Source organism: Sturnira hondurensis, unplaced genomic scaffold, assembly GCF_014824575.4.
Source record: "Sturnira hondurensis isolate 20B ecotype Veracruz unplaced genomic scaffold, ASM1482457v3 Scaffold0004136, whole genome shotgun sequence".
Classification (NCBI taxonomy): Eukaryota; Metazoa; Chordata; class Mammalia; order Chiroptera; family Phyllostomidae; genus Sturnira; species Sturnira hondurensis.
Genome location: NW_028076767.1, coordinates 22,588,693 through 22,612,933, shown reverse-complemented (window position 1 = coordinate 22,612,933; position 24,241 = coordinate 22,588,693). Strand labels below are relative to the sequence as shown.

Sequence of the window (24,241 nt, the reverse complement as noted above, 5' to 3'; positions counted from 1 at the left end):
TGCGTATATGAGAAAATACATTTGAATGTCTCTGATCTCAACCAGAAAGTTTCACTCAAAAATGCTCTAGCAATTTTCACCTTAACTGCACCTCGCTGGTCTAGAGAATTATAAAAGACACTGCACCACTAAGAATTCCAGAACTCACGGTTGAAACACAATGTAGTTTCCTAACCACTTTGGAACATTTAAAAAATGTTTCTTACGCATAATTTCAATTTTAAAATGTTCAGATTTAAAAACTTAAATAGTATATAAATTTTGTCTGAACAGAAAACACTGTTGATTTTTTTAAATAAACAACATTTTCTTAACACCAGTTTATGAACTGTAACACTACAGCACCTGTGGCACCCAAGATGTGGCACCTGACCTGCGGGAACTCACTGCCCTAAACCAACAGACGGACACCCACCACACGGGCAGAGGCAATGCTGGCTGGCACTCTGAGCAGTAAACTGCAGGTTTTCCTAGGTTCCCTAAATTTACTTTAAAAATCATAAAATGTTTCTCACAAAAAAAGAGCATCACTTTCTACATAATGCTCTGAATAGAGGCCAGGGACATATAAATGATTGGCACTTTTCCTCCCTAAACCCCACGCCCCCAAATATGACAGTGACCACAACGCAAAACATTCATGATAGTTACATAGGGGGGCGTTCCTTTTTAACCACCAACAATGAAGAAAAATTAAAATTCACTCACTGTGCTGCTGTTTCCAAATTTCACTGTCAATCTTTACACACCCTCTCCCTGACCCTGTTCGTAAGGAACTAGAACATTACACCTGGTGAACAGCAAAGATTTCACTACACCTCAAATGCAGAACACCTACGAAGCAGAGGACTGTTGGCTTTTTAAACAGAAGCAAATTAAAAAAAATAAAAGATGCAGGACACCTTCGTTCTTCACTAGTTTTAGAAAAAAACTTTCCAGGATACAGCTTCATGCTACACACACACACACACACACACACACACACACACACACACATCTTGCATCACAAACCTTCAACATCCGCTTACAACAAATTCTGTGCATTCTGCATCTGGCCCTGCGTTCCTGTAACGGTGACCATCCGATTTCAGACTGTTTTAAAGGCTCATCAATTCTGATCAAAGCTCCTGACTCATGATGAATTTGTTTAATCCTCTGACCACCTTTGCCAGTAACAGATCCAGACAAATCTTGGAATAGTTCCTTGTGTAGTAACAACAGGTCCCCCAAGATCACCATATGAGCCTACAGAGGAGTCATCACGCCGAGCCACCCTGCGGTTCGTAAGCCACCTGACGTTCTGAAGGGCTCCACGTATCCACTGCAGAATCCCAGGTTTCACCAGCACCTAAACCAACCACGCCATCCTAACAGACTCCAAGTCTTCCTTTTCTTGTCACAGGCCGTTAGATGTCCTCCTCTAAGTGGTGCTGGTGGAGGGGGAGGAAGATTCCGTGCTCTGCTACCACCCCGGCCACCCTGGCCAGGAGGGGCCCTCATGGGGAGCACAGATCACCACGATCTCTTCTAATGGAGGCATCGGATGCCCACTCTGACCAGGAGGCGTTCTGTCAAACGGTCTCTTCTCCACATGGGAAATCCCATGGGACACCCATAGCGGTCACCAAACAGCGCTGTAAAATTGGGGTCACAGGGCTGTGCACGTCCTCTGATGGAAGACTGATGTGAGCTCGAGGATGACCTTCACGCTCCCTACAACCCCGACAGGTCTTCCTCCAACAAGGACGCCTGTCAGTGGAATGAGGACAGCATTCCTGGAAAAGCCAGGCTGTTGTCTGAGTGACCTCTTGAAGCTCCTTGATTTTAGCAACTGTGACCCCAATAACTCCCCCTGCCAGACTCTGATGAACCAGCAGACTCAATTCACAAAGTCACTTCCTTTCCAGGGTTGGTAACGTAAGCATTCCACAGCATCCGATTCGAGCGGGAGCCGGCCGGCTGCAGTGGGCCATGGCGACTGCAGGCCCTCTTCTAGGGATGCGTAGGGATCGCAAGGTAGGAATGAGTTTCTTCAGAATTTCTCCAATTGTTTCAATATCAGCACTGCAAACAATGGCACTATAGTCTGTATGCAGGTCCTTAGTATTCTTCATATGTATGTATGTATGTATATATGTATTTATTTATTTATTTTCTTAGAGAGAGAGGGAGAAAGAGAGGGAGAGAAGTATCAGTGGGTTGCCTCTCACACACACCGTGACCAGGGACCAAACCTGCAACCTAGGCATGTGCCCTGACCAGGAATCAAACCGCGACCTTTCACTTTGCGTGATGATGCTCAATGAACTGAGCCCCACCGGCCAGGGCAAGCCTTAATATTCTCGCCTCCTTTTCCAGTCACTGCCCCAGCACTCTTGCTCTAAGACAGAATGGAATTCAACCATCTCGTCACTGTTTCTAGATCTTTTAAAAGCTTGTTCCTCTTCCATACCTTCTGCAGAGCATCTACCAAATTCACCACTGGTTTTCCTGTTGGGGAAGGTTTCCTCTGGCTATTCAGTTTCTATTCTCTTGGATTATAAGGAACACCAATCTATAGGCTGTAAGCAAGACGTTGAGGTTGGTACAGCCCAGAAGGAGGACAATTGGATTTCATAAATTTCCAGAGTTATCAACCCAGGGCATCGCTTCCTCATAATGTATCCTTAGGTTCTGAGCAATAAGTGTAATAGCAAAGACATGAACGGAGATCTCATGTTTACTGAGCACCTACAGAATGGCAGATACTGTATTAGGTACTATAAACAGAGACAAACAAGACACAGTCCACCTCCTCCAAGGACACAGAGTCTAATGCAGGAAGACCTCTGAGTACAGAAATACTAAAACAAATGACAAAGATGTTTAAGACTGACGCCATTCACTGTGGACAAGAACGTAGCAAAAGAGACCTGCTGGGGGCAGGATAAAAGAATTCAGTGGGGAATCGGCAGCAGCTATCCGAGTTTACAATGTACATACCCTTCTATATGGGAGTCAACATTTACCCTATAGAAACACATTTTACACCAAGGCACAGGCACACAAAGGTGCACTGCAGTATTGTTCACAAAAGCCGATTTTTAAAATAACCAAATGTCGGTAATAGAAAAGCAATAAACAAATCATGGTACCTACAAACCATGAAATACTATAATCAGTCCCACACACACAGAAAACACAAACATGCATAGAGTAAGATGAAAAGCTCTGGTTATATGACCAAAAAGGTCAAGGTGAAGAATAGTACAGTATAATTTAGGTGAGAAAAAAATATTTGCGTGTATATGTAAATAAGTACACAGAAGAGAGTCCAAAAGGACACTCACAGCCGTGTTCACCAGGGCTCTCTCAGGTAGGGGAATGGAAAGGGGGTCAGTGCGGTGAAGGAGAACTTTCTTTTTTTACTCTGCTTATGCATGTTGGTATCTTTTACAATGAAAATCCACTCACGTGTTACCTGTGTAATCAAACACACACACACACAGTGCAGATGACAAGGGCTACTCCATGGTGAAAGTCAGCACAAAGCCTGACGGGACTCAGGTGTCGGGAAGGCTGGGCTGCGGTCCAGCCACTCTTGCTGTCAGAGCGCTGTGGTCCTAGGCCCGGTAACCAGGCTCTCCTCTCACCCCTCACTGAAGAAGTCCAGAGAGACACAGTGGGCCACAGTAGCCCTACCAGGTTGCCGGGAGGACCTGATGACCTCCGATACCTCTGTACCTTTGTTCATGCTAGTCACACTGCCTGGCACATCTTTCTGTGTTCCCTGCTGCCTACTAAAGTCAAGATCATTCTGCAAGGCCCAGCTCAAATACCACCTCTTCTGTGAAGCCCTTAGTAGCCCCCAAGTTGGTATTCACAGCTTCTTCCCCTACGCTCCCACAGCCTTCTGTATGTATTTCTCTTAGAGCATATTTCCTTCTGTGCATTTATAGCTACTGTGCCTCAAACCAATAAACTTGAGTGCAAAGACTATACTATCCAACTCCTAATTGCCTAGAGGCCTTGGACATACTAAGACTCATTAAAAGTGCATGTCCCGGGAGGGAGAGGAGAAGGGCGGGAGAGAGAGCATCAGAACATTAAAGTCTGTATAAATACGAAAATCCCTTTAGTCGGGATTCAAGACTGACTGAAAGATACCAGAGTCCTCATTACAGGACTTCACAGGGCACGGAGCAGCCAGTGTGGTAATAACCACATTAACTATCACTTCCTAGCTGTATTAAATGCCAGGTCGTATTAAATGTATTAAATGTATTAACTATCTCTTCCTTAACTGTATTAAGTGCCTTCCTCTAGGCCCTGAGAAGAATAACACAGAAAAGAGTTAACAGGACAGGTCTCATCTTGACAAGGGCCTGGTTCCCGGGCTGCCATCTGGGAATGTGGCTTCTGAAAAGTTCCCTGTGTGATAAGGCTGTTTTCTCTGCCTTTCCTTCTGAGGGTCTGGAATTCCGGTTGGCGTTCCTGGCACAGCATGGCTACAGGACTTGGAATCTCACGTGGACTTGTCTGGACAGAGACACTGCACACGTGCGGATACATTTCTCTGCGGGGGAAGGGAGCACGTCAGCCTGACCCCACTTAGGGGGAGGGAGGAAACATGGGAAGTCTGTACACGAATTTCCCCAGACTCTGCTCGGTATATCTTTCCCGCTTGCTGACGTGGTTGTCTGCCCTCAGTACCAATGACTCTGAGCCCTGTGAGTCCTTCTAGTGATTTCCCAAACATGCAAGTCGTCCTGGGACTCCTAATCCAATCACACAAACCAAAGCAGACAAAACAATCAAAAATAGCAAACAAAGCACCTCAGAGGAGAAGGGTATCAGCAAAACAGGGCCTTACTTCTCTGGATTGTCTGGAAACTTGATCCGCAACTCTTGGTTTTTGTATGACCTTTTTTCAAATGTAAGGATCATTTTCTTCACTGAGCTTTCATCCAATGGCTCCTCCTGGTATAAAAGGACACATACAACAACTGTCATTTTCCGTGGGGTTTACATGCTGCTCTGCCACTCGCCGCTCTGGGTGAAGTGCACGGCACACGGTCTGTCTCCCCCACTGGCACACGGTCTGTCTCCCCCACTGGCACGCTCGTTGGCATCACTCCATCTTACATCTAGCCCAGGAAGTCCATTTTATGGTGTTGAAGACTCAGTCAGCAAATATTTCGTGAGCAGACTGTAGGGCATGGAGTAAGCAACAATATTGGACAAATATTAGTTAATATTATTCTTGTCCTTGTTCTCCTTTGTTGTAGGGGCAAGATCACACTCAGTGGTTTAAAAAGACTTGCTCAGTAAGTGAGACTGGCCCTCAATCTTTTCCCCACAGGAGGGTCAGCAAACTGGGGTCCACCAGCCAAATCCAACCCTCCGCCCGTGTCTGTACCGACCGTAAGAACGGCAGCTAACTGGCAGACTCCTTCCACATTACTGTGTCTGGTCCTTACTACCTGCAGAGGAGGGAGCCACACAGGTGCTTGGAATCCAGATGTAACATCAAGAATTAGAGGAAACATTTAAACACTAGTAGATCACACAGAGTTTTCTTATTTCGTATACTAGAATAACACCTACACAAAGGTATATAAATTTCTGAAAACTAAATCATTCCCACCAAGAAAATCTATACTAAAATTTCAGAAATGTTTTCTCTTCAGTTTATTTTCTACTTTAACGTAATGTGCCGCAATACACTCTGCCTAACCCTTTCCCAACTCTTAGCTTTATAGCTCTGTAGTCGTTGGCCGTAACTCACACCTAAAAGCAATAAAGAAACTGCTATGAAGACACCCTGAAACAGATCTTTCTAAAAAGCACTGAATCATCCCATAATTTTCTAAGTACACTAAAAAATGCTAGCTATTGTTTTGTTAAATCTCAATTTGTTTATATTGGGCTTTAAGTGGAAGACACCAATAAATTCGTTTCGGGCAGGACACATTTCTCAGATTCTTAACCATGACTCCTGGACCCTAAGGTAATCTCCTGGACCCCCAGCCCCTCCCCAGGGTCTACAGCTTAAAGAGAGGCTCCCAGACATGGTAAACACTGAACTCAGCGCCCTGGCTCCATCAGCACCCGAGCCTGGCTTCACCGTTCACTAGTCACACTGCAGTGTTACTGCGCTGAATATAATCCTCAAACCCTCACCAAATCCAATTGTTTCTGCCTCATAATTCTTTCCTGAATTCATCCACTTGACATTCAGAATAAAATTCCAAATCCTTCACGACATGCAGGGTAGGGTAAAATAGATTTACAGTCATGAGTACGCAAAATGCAGTTTATTCTTGTATTACTATTGGTGGTTGTATTACTTCCCGTACAAACAACCGTAAACCTATTCTTGCCCCACCCTGCCCGTAAGGAAGGTCCGACACGACCTGGCCCAGATAACTGGCCCGACCCCAAACCAGGGAAAACAGCCCTGTTGGGAGCCCACATCTACTTGTTCAGTGCTGACTCCTCTGTGCCCTCACCGTGCTTGGCACACGGCAGGGACCCCGTGAAGAGCTGCTGAAGGAATGAAGAAAGGAAAAGAGAAAGAGGACAAGAGGAAGAAAGGGAGAGAGGAAGGGAGGAAATACTACCTGTATCTTCTAAGGTCACAGAGGAGCTCTAAAGAGATGAGGTACACACGATTGTTTCGTAAACTAGATGATACTACGTCAACAGAAGCTGGTATTCTTACTATTCACAATAGGCACCAGGTACCCAGCGTATCGCTGGGATTTAACTAAAATAAACCAGATTTCTAGGAAAGAGTTAAATCACTTTCAAGCAACCTCAATATCCACTGCTCTTCTTCCCCTTGGCTAACATCTTGCCCACCCTGTAGAAAAAAAAGTATTAGTGTTAATGCAGCTCTCACAGGATTCCCAAAGTCCTAGCCTCTCCAGGGACTGGCCTTCCCCCCTCTAATTTCTCTCCAACACTGCGGGAAAACTGAATTATCAGTCTTAGTCATCGGCCACAGCAGCATCTCCAATAGCTCAATGTCAGGAACCAGAGGGAGGTTTCAGAGAGATGAATGCTGGTGAGGTAGCTCAAAAAGGACAATAATATTTTACAAGTTCACGTGACTTTACAGGGGCAAACATCACTTGTTTTTCATCAAATGGGACTTTGGTGGCAGTGAGAAAATAACTCCTGAACTTGGAGCCTTCCATGTGTCATTTTTACAAAGCGATCTCTTTTTCCCTGTCCCTTAACAGAAAGGCTGGTCCCACATTATATTTCCGTCTCTCAGGCTGAAAACCACTTACCCATGACAGCTACCATCCTAATCCTCCCGTACCAGCCTTGCCCTACACGGGAATTGTACCTGCCAATTAACTGCTGCTGCAGGGCCAAGAGATTGAGCAGAAGAAGCTAGCGAAGAAGGAGGGAGAGAGGGCAGAGAGAGGGGGAGAGGGAGGGGGAGGGCAAAGCGGGGAGGGAAAGAGCAGGAGGGGAGGGAGGGAAGGCGGGAGGATGTGCTCCACATGCTGTCTGGCTGAAAGCCTGGCAGGGCTGCTGTCCTCGGAGAGGGCATTTGGAACTGTCTCCCACCACGGATGTCCAATGTGTCACCACCTTTTAGGGGCAGACCCCCAAATTAGCCCTGGTATGAATGCTAATGACCGTTATCGTCATAACACAGTAACGACCTTTGTGAAATACAAATCAACTTTTTTTCCCTCTTAGATTCACACTATTCCAGCTTCATTTTTAAAATCCAAACTTAGCATCATGTCTTTGAGAGAACCAAAAAAACAGCTGGGCCTTAAGAATCTATTTCCATAATTCATATTGAACAAAATGCCAAAGTGAAAAAGAAAAAAAATTTTATAAAAAAAAATGCCAAAGTGAAATAACATACAAGTTAACACTTAAGGATTTAAAGAGACACAAAGGTATGGCCATTTTATTTTTAATCACTGATATTTTTACCTCTCCTCTTTTCAGCCTCATCTGTTTATTCATTCAATAAATATTTATTAAGGGTCTACCGAGCACTAGGCATTGCTCTGGGCACTCTGTGTGCTGAACAAAACAGAACCATCCCTATTTTCACAGGAGGCTGAGGAGGGGACAACAAATGAGTAAAATAAACAAACCGACACTTCACACCGAGATCAGCGCTGCGAAGAGAGCACTGAATAAAGCAGAAGAGAATGCGAGAAGGACTTGCGGGGCTACCGCAGAGATCGGAAAGACTTCTCTGCGGAGGGAACATCCGAACGGAGACCCGAATGAGGACAAACCAGCCGCAGGAAGGGTGTTCTTCCTTAGGATGAGAAGAGCGTTCCAGTGACAAGCACAGAAGTAAGGACCAGAGACAGGGGTGGGGGCAGAGGTCTAAGGAACCCTGAAAGCAGTAGAAACTCATCTCTCCCCCTAAACTGCATTTTTTTCAGTAACCCTGAAACACCTAATCCCTCAGCTCCCCTGAACTCCTCCAGTTTTGCTGCTTTGCTAATGCCATTTCAACTTCCTGAAGAGTCCATCGTCCGCTTGTGCGATGAAATCCCACCATGTCCTGAGTCTAGTCTAGAAAGCCTCCCTGAGCCCCTCGGTCAATACCAATCACCCTCTGGGTCCGCGCTTGGGCCCCGATTATGACACATAACCCAAAATAATTTGAAAAATTTATCTGTAATGTTCTTTCCACTTTTGCAAAATGCTTCCCCAATGTATTGTCCTACTTAACCTTCACTCAACTCTGTGAAACAAGTATTCTTAACTCCATTTTACAGATTAAGCTAGAGAGCTCAGAGTAATTAAGTATCTGAGACTGCACTCTACAGAGACTGTCAGAGCCAGCCACCTCAGCTCCCGCCCATTTCTGCCACCTTACCTCTTCCTCTTCCTCCTCACCCTCTCTGTCAATAATCTGAAGGAGCCTTTTTTTGTCATCATCTGCTTCTTCTACCACAGTCATTTCCTCTTCCCGATAGCGGCCACGTTCTCGAGTACCAGCCTGTTTCCGACGCATTTTCAGCTCTTCCTCTTCATCATCCCGGGGACGTTTTGTGCCCCTGTTGGGCTAAGAGAAAAAATAAACACAGGATTTCACAGCTGGAAAAGGTGTAGAATGGTGTACCTAGCAAATATTCTAAAAGCTTCCAAGAATTCCCCAACTAAACAGCACTACTGCATACAAAATGGGTTAAAGCTCTAAGTGGTATCTTTCAAACATTTAATGATTCTATAAATACACGATTAAAGTCAACTATAATTTTTATGGCTTGGTGTTTTTTTTTTTTACAAAATTTATCTAATATGCAAAGTTTTACCACTTCACAAAAGCGCCTATACACACAGAAATCATAGGAAACAGAGTTGCTTTGAGATGGGGACACTGGCTTACACTCAATTTACTTGTTACTTAAGGAAAAACAAAAAGCCATCTACCTTGTAGGTGACTTTAATACACATAATCCCCAATACCAATCCCTGAGCACATAGCTTTAATTCACGTCTAAGGAAGACTACCATCACCCCCAAATAGTTCAAACAGAGAACATTACACGTAACTTCCAAGGGTCTCCTGCACTCCAAAGTTCCTACTTCACAGAAGAGTAGAGTAAGGCCCAGAGGTCAAGTATTACCCAAGGTCACGAAACCAGCAGCAGCACTAAAAACAGAAGAGGCATGGCCTGACCCCTAGTCCTGAGCTCTTTCATTGGACTGTTACAACCTCATTTTGCCCGAACACTGCAGTTTCTGGAGTTCTCACAGTTGCTTTCCGTCAGTACGGAGAAACAGTGTTGCACTGGGCGCTGAACTGCTCCATGTTTGCTCAGCTCAGGTCACCGCTGGTGTGACTTCAGGCGTCTCATTTAACCTAAGGAAGCCGTAGTTTCCTCATCAGCAAATGGAGATTATAACCCTTTTCCCTATGAATTTCAAAAGGATGCTTTTGTGTGTATGTACCATTTATTTTGTTTTTCCAGCTTTACTGAGATATAACTGACATATAACACTGTGTAAGTTCAAGGTGTATAGCATGATGATTTGATTTGCATACGTATTGTAAAATGATCACCACACTAAGGTTAGCTAACACCTCCATCACCTCACATAATTACCTTTTTTTTAGAACACATAAGAACTGCTTTTAGTGACTTTCAAGTTTATAGTACAAAATTGTTAACTATACTCATGCCATTATACATTAGATTCCCCAGAACTTATTCATCTTACAAACGAAAGTTTGTACCAAAGGATAAAAGAATTCCAAACTATAACAGCACCAAATAAATATAAAGATTCTTACTATGAGGTAATCCACATGACTCTGTCTTCCCCAACATAAAACATTTGCATTAGGCTCCTCAAATAACCTATTCTTTATCTGTTATAATAACCAACAGTATGGTAGGTGTGAGATGGTATGTTACTTCCACACAGAAAATAATGTCCATTCATTGCCAGCTTGCTAAATTGTCTGGTAACAACAGACACATTTCTAGTGCACACGTTACACATCTCACTGTGAGTTGACACTCACACTGTCACTGCACTTTACTGTCCCAGTGGTGCAAAGTCACCCCCGCTATATTCATGTACCCTGCTTGTTCCACAGACCAGGTGCTTCAGTAACTTTAAGCATATGACATTAGAAAACTCACAATAGACAATTTGGTTGGTGGGGTACCACCTGCTATTTTTCACTCTGTTCCTCGTCTCACTGAGATAGGTTATAATTTCATATGATCACAACCTCTTCCCATAAATAAAACAATTTATTGTCGTCGCTACTGGTCTACACTTTAAAAAAAGAAAAACAAGAAATCAATATGCCAGCAAACACGGACCACACACAAACGGAGGTGGTGGTTTTCATGGGAGAAGGGGAAGGAAAGGAAAGGTGGCTTGCTCCTAAAAGACAGCAGGCTCCAAACTAAACCTGCAGCTCCCCAGCAGGTGGGGAACTTCAGCCCTGGGAGCACTAATTCTTTTAGGCTCATAAAACCAGCCCTGCTGTGATTCTGATTAGCATGAGACTGCTGCAGCAGCCAAGTCAACGCAGGAGCTCCACAGCCCCCCCAGAAAGGAGATTTCTGTGTTGTTTATCACTGAAGGCACAGAGAAGTAGTGGACCACAATTAAAGGGAGAAAGCTAAATACTGCCACAGCTCAGAAATGCAAAACAAAAGAACACTAGCAATATCTCTTTTGAACACATCTGCCAATCCACTCCTTTAAAACAAACATCTCAGAGACCCAGGAGGAGTTTCATCTTTAACTCTAATAATTTCCACTGAAATAGCACGCCTTCTGCAGAGAACTTAAAGCACCTATTTTAATCTTCGCTGCATCTCTGGGGAGGAGAAGTAGTTAACAGTTCTATTTCATAAGCAGGAGACAGAATGCCTGAGGTCCTTCAATAAACTCTTGCAAAGACAACCTGGTGCCTCCTAAAAGTTGAACCTGGTCTCTGGGGAATTTGCTAATCTACTCTGATTCCAAGATCCTAACTGTGACGGGTTTGAGGGACTTTTAGGCAAGAACATATATACACATAAATATAATACAAGACATTGGCAGAGTTAAAGTAGTATTTGTTAAACCATTCATTTAGCAAATAATTTATTAAGGAATCCCAAGGCTTGAAGGGGCCTCAAGTAATCAGCTGGCCCAGCAGCAGTCCCAGGCTTCCATTAGGGCAACCATTTTCAACCTCATGGCACACATGAACTAATTACTAAAATTCTACAGCAAACCCCCAAAATATATTTTTTGCCAATCTAAAAGAAAAATAGGTACGATTTTGATTCATTCACACCAGGTGGCTACAGTTGTGTTGTCTGTTGTCCTTTGTTTAATTTGACAATCTAACAGAAAAGAGGTCAGTGCCCCTGGCTAAATAGCCGGGTACTGCGTGTTTTAAAAATCCTTGTGGCACACCAGCACACCGCATGCAGCACACGGCCTGAAAACCACTGCGTTAGGGTAGCGTCGCAACGGGAACACAGATAGACGGGGCCACTGTGGATTCCTGACACAAGAATAGCTTTGTTAATCTTCGTGAAGAGTCTCAGCACAGCATCACTAAGAGGGCGACCTTTAGGTTCCCCGACTCCTGCCCTCCTCCCATGGGGTATTCATTTCACTCTTATCATGACACCCTGTGGCAGAGGACAGCAGAGCCCATTAGGGTGCTCTGATAGAGCTCCCTTGGCAACATAGCATTCTCCTCTCCACCAGACGGGTAAGCTGTTCAAAGGCCCTGATACACACTCTGTTTCAGCACTTTTCTCTCCCAAGGCCAAATCTTAAGAACTTCTGTTCTTTACTTTTCTCCTCAACCCTTAATTGTCTCTTTTACAGATACTAACATTCCACATAGAGAAATTCCTATTCATTATTGAAATGTGACAGCTCTGAATAATAAAGATTAGGATTCATTTCTTGAACAAATGTCAACTATGTATAAGACACTGCGTTGAGGACTGCAGACCTAAGTGTAGATAAGACAAACACTGCTTTGCTATCATGGGGCTTAACAGTCTCGGTCTGTGCAATCAAAATATAATGCAAACTACAGATGTAATACAAAATGTTTTAGCTCTGGCTGACATGGCCCGGTGGACTGAGTGCCAGCCTGTGAACCAAAGGGTCGCCGGTTCAATTCCCAGTCAGGGAACATGCCTGGGTTACAGGCTAGGTCCCCAGTCAGGGGGCACAAGAGAGGCAGCCACACACTGATGTTTCTCTCCCTCTCTTTCTCCCTCCTTTCCCTCTCTCTAAAAATAAATAAAATCTTGAAAAAATAACTTTTTTAGTAGACACGTTTTAAAAAGTAACAAGAAACTGATGAAATTAATTGTAATAATACATTTTATTTAATCCAGTATGTCCAAAATATTATTATTTCCACATGGACGAAAAGTTACTACTGTGATATTTTACATTTTTTGTTTTTATATTGAGTCTTTGGAACGTGGTAGACATATTTTACACTTACAGCATGTCTCCATACAGACAGAGCCTCATTTCACGGGCCCCGTAGCCACGCGCAGCTAGTGGCCACCACAGTGGATGGCACAGACCTAGCGGATATTCCTCCAGGGAGTGCTCCTGTTCCCAAATAAAGACTAAAGGGGACTGTCTTTCCAGCAACCCTGACTGAAACGGGGACTCATATAAAGGTGAAGTCCTGTTTGTGAAAGATTCCCTACTAAAAATTGTGACGCTAACACCACCCTGACCTGAAAATAAACTTCCAGATTATAACGACCAGTACTCACCCCTGAGAGAGTGATCAGTTGAACAAAGGAAAGCGAGAGTAAGTGGGCAGAGCCCCAGAGCCTTCAAACTGATTCCACTACAGAGGAGCCCAAGGGCGCTGAATCTGCAGCGGAAAGGAAGGCCTTCGGCCTGTCAGCGAGGTCAGCAGCTCAGGCCCCGGCTCTGCTTGTGTTTTACACGGCCGACCCCAAGAGATGAAGCCATTCTTCCCAGTCACCTGTGGAGATTAATTTGTTTTGGTATCTGAAAGGTATATGGAATCCGTCAAGATGAAGGAATGGCAAAAAAAAAAAGTTCTTAATAAAGTCATTTCTCTGCCTCTGCTGTCCACAGAACTAGAGGGAAAAAATGATTAACTCTTAACTTCTGATGCACCAAAACACCAGCCTTTAAGTCGAGAACCGTTACAATCTTCTCCAGTCCCTGCCTCACTCCCAAAAGGCGGACAGCAGTATAAATGCCCGCTAAGAACTGCCACCATCCAACCACACCGCTCACAGCCTTTCTGGGATACACAAAGGATTCTCCCTTGCTCAGGGCTTCCAGATTTTATATATATATACGCCTTTACTTTCCAAAACTCTTGATGCCTATTATGCATATGAGAGAGTGTGTGATGGATGATTGTATACACACATAAGGGTGAGCAAGTGTAGGTTTACAGTCGCAATACAAATAAACATGATAATCAATAAATAATAATACAAGAATAAACTCTATTTCATGTATCCACAAATGAAAATCTACTTTTGCCCACCCCGGTATATATGTCACCCACCTCCTAAAAATAGAACTCAAGATATTTCCATGAACTCTTTGAAAGAGTTAAAAAATTAAACAAGCAATCTGCCTAGAATACTCCCTGTGTACCTAGACAATATCCAACCTAAGCTTTAGGTTTCGTTTTCCCCTCTCTCTTTTTTTTTTTAATTAAAAAGCAGTGAGAAGCTGTAGCTATAATGAGGGGCTGTGGGAACACACAGTTAGTTATATTGGGCTCAAAGTAATGTACCATAGGAAGAGACTACATCACCAGAACGAATCCTAAATTAAAACTTCACTATGAAACCCACTCTATTTCCTCTGAGCAGCAACCTATATTATCACATTTGTGGTCTGTCTCGACCTCAATTAGACTTGAGGGTGGGGGCAGGGGAGAAAAAGGACTTCTGTAATAAGCAATAATGGTATCATTATGATAAATTATGAAAACACAGAGTGCAATTATTAATGCAAAGAGCACATTTGTAACAGGATATAACAGTGTAGATGTGTATTGGGGGGAGTCTAACTATAGCTCAACATTCCAAGTTACCTGGCTATAAAAGGGGGTAATTTTCATAAAATGCACTCTCAGATTAATGGAAGAAAAAATACGTTCAATCCTATTAAGGAAACGAACAAAAGCAAAGGAAATCTTCTATAACCTTATGATAAACCAGGAGTTCTCTCCCCACGACCACTTCAGAAGAACCTTTCAAGTGGGGGCATGAAGAGCTATTTTCCAAATATCAACCAATGATAAGACTCAGAAGTCTGAGCTACAAAAGACAATACAGTTTATCCCTCTTTTTCTAGAGAGGGAAATTGAAGCCAAGTGGGTTTAAGCAACTTGTCTTTGGTGGCCAAAAATACAAGGCTTCTAATTCCCATACAGTCTTTGTCTTCACCATACTAACGCGTCATTGCCAACCTGTTTGCAACGGTGATATCCTGCAGGAAGAATGAGTTTTAGAGTCAGATTTTCCTGCATTCAAATCTGGTCCCTCTAACTTAGCAGTCATGGAAAGTATTTACCCTCTCTTGAGTTTTTTCAATCTATAAACTATGAACAATACCCACTCGCACACAGCCATTTATGTATAAATGTATGTATGCACATAAAGGGCAATGTTTCTAAAGTATGAGCACAGTGTGGCCCAAAACAATACGTGTAGCTTCCTACCTGTATTTGAAACACCTGCTTCAAAATCAAAGCACGTCAAGGTTGAAAAGAGTTTCCCATTCATAGGTTTTTAAACGCAGATCCTCTTTTACTGTCAAAATATTGGACAGACCCCCACCTCCTGCTGCACTTTTTAGTATCCAGTGATTGAGAAAAACCACAATGACAACAAAAACCTTACTTGCTGTGTGCTAACACATTTCACTGAATTCGTGTTTTTAACACCCATACTTACGAGAGGGGAGAGGAAAGGAGGAAGATATTGAGACTCGTTCTACAGAAAATGCTTGTGTCCATCTGGATTCATACCCTCTTGCAGCAATTCTGAGGCACGAAGACATTCCAAACTTTAGGAGCCCTTGGTCTGACCCAATCACCGATCTGAGGTTCGAATCCCCTTTAAAACATCTCACTACACACAGGCTGGGGTTTTCCAAACGTTTCCAGAGACAGGAATTTAACCTCCTCCCTAACTTGTGCCCCTCCATCTTTCGATCACTCAGTCCATTAAATTGAGGTGAACCTTTCAATTCATCATTTTCTTCCCTGGTCCCTAATCTTCCCCTTTTAAAGCAATATAAAACAGGTTACTCTCACGCTCACATTTGGAAAAAAAATCTTCATATTATTTCAAGACTCTAGTCTTATTTCTTTCTTATCTCTCATTGCCTTTTCTTTTTCAGAATAAACATGATCAATATGGGGGAGCACGCAACAGAGGAGAAAAGGAAGTATATACATAATTAAATTCCTTCCTACCATTGTTTGGGGATTTCATAATTTTAAAGCTTTCTGATATCTCTTAAAATAATCACGCATATGGAATATCACAAACCCAAGTTTGTAGAAGCATTGGTTTAACCAATTTGAAATGCTCAGAATCATCTGCTGTTAACCTTGCCTGATTCCATTTTGTCAGAATAAAATGGAGTTTTCAAATATTAATTTTTACCAAATGGTAGTGAGTGGCCTGACCCAGAAGTTACAGATGAGCTGCGGTAATGAGTTTTCCCTTGCCTTTGCTGGCTGCACACTCACTGGTGACATTTTACAACTAGGACTTCCAGCTCAATCAATATTTGCAGGCATGAAACCTGCCAAAGTTAACATCAGGGATCCCTTGCAAATTTGCTTAAGGCACCAGAACTGAAAAAGCTCACAATCTCTAATTCTACAACTGCCATCAGCCAAAGTTCATAACTAGGGATCAAAGGCATCACACACCGAATATTCTACCCACCTGAAAGGGTTGTTGTGATGATTAAAACACCTTACAAAAGGGCCCTGTGTAAACTCCAAAGTGCTATACTAATGTAAGGAATTATCATCATACTTTTAAAACTACCCCAGTGAAAATTCCAGATATCATATATATTATACCCTTATAAGACGTAAAGGTTAGCCCTGGCTGGTTTGGCTCAGTGGCTTGAGCACTGGCCTGCGAACCAAAGGGTCACTGGTTCAATTGCCAGTCAGGGCATATGCCTGGGTTGTGGGCCAGGTCCCCAGTGGGGGGCGATCAAAAGGCAACCACACATTGATGTTTCTCTCCCTCTGTTTCTCCTTCTCTTCCTTTCTCTCTAAGGATAAATGAATAAAATCTTTTAAAAAAAAAGGTTATTGTAGATAAAAAGGCTTAAAGCTTTAAAAAAATCAACAAATCATGGCAGTTTACTGCCATTTTTTTTCTCTAGAAGAAAAACTACACACCAAAAATTCCTCAAAAAGCCTCATTTACCTAATTCCCAATTTAAAAAATTATAGGTACTGAGATGATAATAATAATGGAAAAATGTAAGTTTTATTAATGTCCACAATGGGGAGGGGGTGGAATCAATGTATCAAAAATACAATCACCAATAGTTTCACTTATGACCTATAACCTGATTGGCTGATAAATAACATGGATGTGATTTATGATCTAAATTACTAGTCATGAAGATTCTACTTAATCAATTTTCCTACCAAAAATTTTTTACTACTTGTTAAAGCCTCAATATATATTCACATCACCCCCAAAGGGTGCATGGGTTTCTTTTTTAGAAACACAAACTATACTTTAGCGTCCATGATTTACTTTGACATGTTCTCTGATTAATTCTGCAGCTGTATCAGAAAGCTGAATGTTGATTCAGTTTATTTATCAAGGCTAACAGAGGCACTGGTAAAATTTTGGAAGTAAACTACCTCCATTTCAGGAGACTTATGAATGTTTTGTCAGCTACACCAGAACCATTATAATTCATTCATTCACTCAGGAAGTGTTTACTGAGCTAATCGAATCTAAACATCACTGTTAGGTGCTGGACAGAATATCAGACATCAGCCCAAAAACAATAACAGAATTACACTGATCTAAAAAAAAAAGTAACATAGTACGATGCAAAGAAGAGCAAACCAATAATCAGAAACGTCAAGGTTCCAGAGAATCACTTAAGAGTCACATGACCTTAGATAAGTCAGTTATAAAAATGACTTGTTTACAAATGCATTTATAAAAATGCTCTGCCCTTTTTCAGGTACTTCACAGGACTGTCTTTAGTAAAATAAGAGAAATGAGACTATATAAGATAAAGTGCTTTGAAAAAAAACTGAGCCTGGAATTCAATTTCTCTTAATGACTGCTAAGTGCAAAGTCATATATATACAACAGACTTTTAGAATTATTTATAACTAACTTCTGACAAGAAATATACATCACAATTATGACCAAAAAAGAAAAAATACTAATTCCTCTATAAGGATATAAAAAGGGACCCAACTGAATCAGAAATCAGGGAAATGCACATGAAAGACTCCAAATAGCCAAGGCAATTTTGAGAAAGAACAAAGCTGAAGGTATCACACTCCCTGATTTCAAACTATATTACAAAGCTATAGTAATTAAAATAGTATGGTACTGGCAGAAAAAGAGACACAAAGATCAACAAAGAACCCAGAAATAAACCTACACATACATGGTCAATTAATTTACAACAAAAGAGCCAAGAATACGCAATAAAGAACAGCCTCTTCAATAAAGAATGATGGGAAAACTTGACAGTTACATGCAAAAAAAAAAATGAAACCAGACCACTGTCTTACACCGTACACTAGAATTTACTGAAAATGGATTAAAGAAAATGTAAGCCTTGAAATCATAAAACTCCTAGAAGAAAACATACGTGGTAAGCTCCTTGACAAAGGTCTGAGGGATGATTTTTCTCATCTGACACCAAAAGCAAGAGCATCAAAACCAAAAATAAACAAGTGAAACTACCTCAAACTACACAGCTCCTGCCCAACACAGGAAATCATCGACACAATGAAAATTCAGCCTACTGAATGGAAGAAAATATTTGCAAACCATGTAGCTAATAAAGGGCTAATATCCAACATATACAAAGGATTCAATAGCAAACAAATAATACAATTGAAAAATGGGCAGAAGATCTACACGTTTTTTTTCCCAAAGAAGACATACACACGACCCACAGGTACAAAAAAACGATCCTCTCCATCACTAATCGCCATGGAAATGTAAGTCAAATCCACAATGAGATTATCTCCTCACACCTGTTAGAATGGCTATTATGAAAAAGACCAGAAATAACAAGTGTTGGGGAGAATGTGAAAAAAAGAGAACCTTTGTGCCCTGCTGGTAGGAATGTAAATTAGTGCAGCCACTATGGAAAACAGCATGGAGGTTCCTCAAAAATTAAAAGTAGAATCACAAAGGAACCAGCAGGTCCGATTCTGGGTATTTACCCAAAGAAAATGAAACACTAACTTGGAAAGATGCCTGCACTCCATGTTTACTGCAGTGTTATTTACCATAGCCAAGATACGGGAACAACCTAAGTGTCCACCGATAGACCAATGCATAAAGGAAGTGGACAACATGGATGGACCGTGGGGGCATTATGCTAACCTCTCTTATATGTGGAATCTTAAAAATAGAGAGAAATAAAAATAAATATATCTACAAATGTAAATAAAACCTATCTCATAGATACGCAGAGAGTCATGGTTGCCAGGGGTAGGTGACTATTTACACATAAAAACCATGAGGTATCATCATCAGACTGGCAAAAATGGAAAAAGTAAAAAGCTGACAATACCATGTGTTAGTGAGGATATGGAGAAACAGGAACTGTTCAAACTTGCTGAGTGGAAGGAGTAGAAATGAATACAGAGCTAATTTGTGATACCTAATAACACTTCAGAAACATGCAGTCTATGACTATCCTAGCAATTCGACCCTTATGTACAATTACTAATATTAGAGGAATTCCCAGACATATGCACAAGGAGATATTTAACAAATATTCACTGAAGCATATAAAACAAGAAAATTTCAACTATCAAGGAATGCATACTAAGCAGTAATAGTAAAACAAATGCATGGCAATAATAATCACCAAGTTCAGGATAATAATTACTTCTAAGAAGGATATAAAGCAATCGGATTAGGGGAACGTTCCAGAACACTCGGTGAGAAGCTGAGGAGCAGCAGCTTCCAGAGCTGTGCACCCTTTCCTGCTCCTCCACACCTGCCTGGGCCCGCTCACCAGCTGTCATAAATGGTGAAAGAAATCACTCACTATGATGTTTGGGGGGGTCAAACCCAATGCCACCCAGGAAGAACTGAAAGAGGCTTACTGGCCTTGAAGTCCCACCCTGATAAGAATCCAAATGCAGGAGAGAAGTTTCAACAGATTTCTCAAGTTTAAGAAGTGCTCTCGGCTGCAGAGAAAAGGGAATTACATGATAAAGGAGAACGGGTGGTAGTTTAGGCTCCTCTGTGGACATCTTCGCTATGTTTTTTGGAGGGGGAGAAGGATTCACAGGGAAAGGAGGGTTGTGCATCAGCGCTCATGCACTTGGTTCAGTGTCAGACCTCCTAATGGGGCCAGCGAGTCACCCTCACTGCTGGCGTTTCATATACAGTAGTGAGTGAGTGGACTATAATCATAAAATGCTCACTACTTGCTTTTGTTTTTGTTTTAATATTCAACTACAGTAGTGTTTTAAAAGTTAGATGAAGAATAAACTCAACATCTAAAAGCTCACAAAAAAAAGAAATTGGATTAGGGAGGGTTACACAATAAAACAGGATTAGGGAAGGGTACACAGAAGACTTCTATTATATTTATAATATTTTATTTTTTAAAAAAGACCTAAGTTAAATTTGGCAAACTGACATGTTTATGCACACACCTGGGGGGAAAGGGAGAGAACGCTAGAAGCTGGCAGGGGCCATGAAGAGCAAGTCATGCCCAGCTGGTTGTAATCCCTTGATACGTCACTGCTAATTTAAGGTCAGGGGTTTATGATACATATTGTGTACCTTCAACCCAAAAGACATTTCGCACAGTTACTCCAGCAGGGAGAACTCTGGATAAAGAAAGGTGGATGAATGGTAGCACAGATATGCAGATCCATAACTGGTTGAACCTGGAGAGTGTGAGCAGTGAGAGACCTTTGTTTAAACTCAAAATAGCAGATATATAAAGTCCCTATCGGGGAAAACATGACTTAAAAACAACTCATTCAGAAAAGCCAATGGTTTTAGTAAATTTCAAATTCAATGAATCAACAGGATGACTAACTATAATTTTTTAAAAGCTAATTCATATTAAGGGAGTATTACTAGAAGCATAACATCCAATTCAGCTTCAGTCCCAAGAAATTGAGTTAGTCGCCTCACTTTAAAAGAAGGCATTACAATCTAAACGATGCATGAATAGGACAGTAAAGGGTCTGAAAACCCTGCTATACAAAAAAAATCAATAAGGGAATCAGAGAAGATTCGAAGAGGGACCCGGAGTCACCTTCAGTTGTTGTACTTAAACAATTCCTCGGAATGGGGTAAACACCTTTGGCACTACCATGAATAGAGGCTCACTTTCCTTCCCCCTTCATCCCAGCTAGAGAAATCCCACTCAAGCCTTAAGTCCCAGCTCAAAGGTCACCTTCTCTAAGTCTTCCAAATGTTCCAGTGAAGACCTCTGAGCTTCCACACCTCGATCAGCACACGACACATGCACTAATAAACCATCTCCTCGACTCCATCAAGGTAGGAATCCTGGGACCCGACCCTTGTTGCTAATACCACAGCACCTAACAGTGGCCAGCTCACAGCAGGCATTTAACCCATGTTGCTAAACCACGGAGAGACAACAGAGAACAGCTAAACCAATGAACTACAGGAATCATAACTTACTATTAGCAAATGTTTACAATGTCAGCACATTCTCAGAGCTCCTTGGGTCATCAGGGTGACTGCAGCCAGGCAGAATTCATCTGCTCTCTACACCTATATATTTAATCATCTTATGCCACCCTGGGCTATATTCTATACAGGGGTGGGCAAAAGTAGGTTTACCATTACGAGTACATAAAATACAGATTATTCTTATACTATTATTAGTTATTGTATTATTTATATCACAACTGTAAACCCACTTTTGCTCATTTTGTATCTAGCTTAGTAAACATTCTAATGGTGGCACCAAGTGATATTCAAAGAGTAAGAATAGCAAGATTCAGATTCAGACAAAGAACATCAGTACAACCTCCTAATTTAGAGATGAATAAACTAAGACTCAAGGGAGTAGCCCGACTTGAACGTGAAGGCACAGAACTGGGTGTGGATTCTCACCCTCCTTTTTATAGGAGCAAGGTACACGACCTCCAGACTCCTTTCGTTAGTTGCGACCTCAGAAACTAGCATCTCAAAGACAATCTGCATCACCACTCCCTGCCGCCATCACCTTTCAAACACACTAGAACTCTCACTACTTTTCTGCCCACGCCTTTGGCCAGGAAAACTCCTCTCCGTAGTTGCTCCCTGCTCAAGTGGAAGTCCACTGCCCAGGACAACTTACTGCCACCTCTCCAGATGAAGGTTTCAGTAAGAACTCCTTGTCCCATATCATTTGGCGAACCCACATTGAGCCCAGGGAGATGGGTTTTTTGGGGGAGGAGAGGGTGGGGGGAGGACCTACCATTAACACCAGTCCATGTTAAATCTTTAAACATTAAATAACAAATTAACGTGCCAGGCTATTTAAAATTATTTGTTATTTCAAACCAAGGCTCAGACACAAGAAATTCACTTTTATTCAGGGTGACACAAGGCTGTATACTTTGTAAGTATGTGTCTCAGAAGTTGGGGCGGGGCGTAGTGTGTGCGCATCCAGCAGCCCCACAGTGACTTTGCAAGTTACATGGTAAAACTGTTACATAAAATGCCGACCAGGAAGTCTCCAGACAGTGGAATATTGCCTCTAGGAATGAACAACTTCATTAAGACTAAAGTGGGGCAAAGAAATCTTTACTTTGTCTATAAGTTGCCTCTAAGGTCATCACCAAGAGTCAAAATGGCATTCCTCTTTCAGGAGTGGGTGGGGAGAAAGGGGTATACCAGCAGGAAGACAGATGGGAAAGAAAAAAAGAGCGTCGTGAAGACGCTCTGAGAAAATGAGAAGCGGCATGAATGATCCAGGACTGAGGAAGTGAGAACCAGCTCATAAGTGAGACAGGAATCATTTTATTCATTTGCAAAATTTAGGTCTTCCACAGTTACTCATTAATTTTAATGGCAACGACATGGCTTTCATCTCAGGAGCCTAGGAGGCCGTAACTATCTCTCTTATTTCTTTTAAAGGCTTAAAACTTATCCACATAAGTCAGTTACATAACAGCTGTCACATTTATTTCAAGGAAGACAGAACTCACATGAAACTTTACCTTGAGTATCTTGTTAAAAAGCGGTATTTCTCAGCATTATAGGTAATACCCGAGAGTCTGAAAACAGAGCCTGAACACACAGCATGACATTACAAGATACTTTCCAGCACCTGAGAGCTGATTTACCTATCTCTCAGCTTGATTGAAGCACCTGGTATAATGGCCTCAATACAAGCCTGCTGATGAGTCCATCAAACACAATGAAGAGAGACGGTTTGATGTCTGCTTTTGTCCAAGATGCACTTTACTATCCTCAACTCAAAGGTTTTACTTATTTCTAGAAGCTTTATAGTTTCTAGAAATAGTAAAAGTTAGCAAAATACCTCCCTTCCCAATAAAGACAATGATGGCGGCTGAGTTATTTTTAGAGTTGGAACCATTCCCTCCACAGAGCCACAGAGAACTCGGACCGCCTGTCCACCTGACATATGCTCAAATGGAATTTCTCTGATGGCCTAGGTACCACCTACAAATTCCCACTACAAGCTCTGTCCCTACCACCACAGTGCTCTGTCAGGGAGGCAATAAAATTGACTTAAAAGTGATTCTGAACTAATAAATGCTCACTTCAAAAAACATTTTAGGATACTCAATTTCCTAGCGATAACATCTAGTAGACCAGATAAGGCAACATATATATCTTGCTGGGCAGGAAAAAACTCTACCAAGGGCTAAGATAATTAAATGAGTATCTTTTACAGATAGGTAGATACATAGATGATAGATAGATACATATTGTCTTGAACCATCTCCACACCTTGTAAAAGTTTTCTTTGAAACTTGGCAGGCTTGTTTATGAAAAAAAAAAAGAATTGGCTGCCTTTAAAAAAGGCCTCTCAAAACAGTGCAGTAGCAACTGTTTTGTACGTGATGCAAAGACATTATTACGTGTTATGATAGCTTCACTTTCTGATAAAGGAAAGTGGATTTTCATAAGTGGGTTTCCTCGGTGGGTGAATCTCTAATCAGTTACCAAGTAGAGAACAACATCAAGGCAAACTACCCATTAGCTGTCAATTTAGAACGACTCCAGAAAGCTGGCCCCAGAGCTCCACTGATATCTTTTCAACAACCCCTTAATCTTGTTTATAACACCTGTGTTAAAGCAGCCCAACATCAATCCTACTCACTTGTCGCAGGCTGAAATTACTTAGAAACTTGAGGATCCTGGTAAACATATCAAAAAAAAAAAACAACACAGAAATACACTGGCTAAAAAACCCTGTACACAAGGGAATCCTGCCAGCCACCTCTTTTTAAACTGTGCTGCATAAGTAAGCCAGGACAGGCCTCAAGAGGCAAAATCAGATA

At 41.9% G+C, this 24,241-nt stretch overlaps 1 protein-coding gene and 1 pseudogene across 2 annotated transcripts in view; both read right to left on the bottom strand.

The window, feature by feature from the left end:
* The window catches only part of CTNNBL1 (catenin beta like 1), a 150,217-nt gene that overhangs the window by 111,599 nt on the left and 14,377 nt on the right, over positions 1-24,241 (bottom strand). The window contains exons 2-4 of one of the 2 annotated variants that reach the window (XM_037044034.1): positions 8,852-9,040; positions 5,403-5,462; positions 4,853-4,959 (exon numbers count right to left, since the gene is read on the bottom strand). In XM_037044034.1, the coding sequence (XP_036899929.1) occupies positions 4,853-4,959; positions 5,403-5,462; positions 8,852-9,040 (356 nt within the window). The remainder of the gene's footprint in view (positions 1-4,852; positions 4,960-5,402; positions 5,463-8,851; positions 9,041-24,241) is intronic. The other variant, XM_037044035.1, reaches the window with a different exon arrangement.
* Positions 1,025-3,733, bottom strand: LOC118985822 (heterogeneous nuclear ribonucleoprotein K-like; annotated as a pseudogene).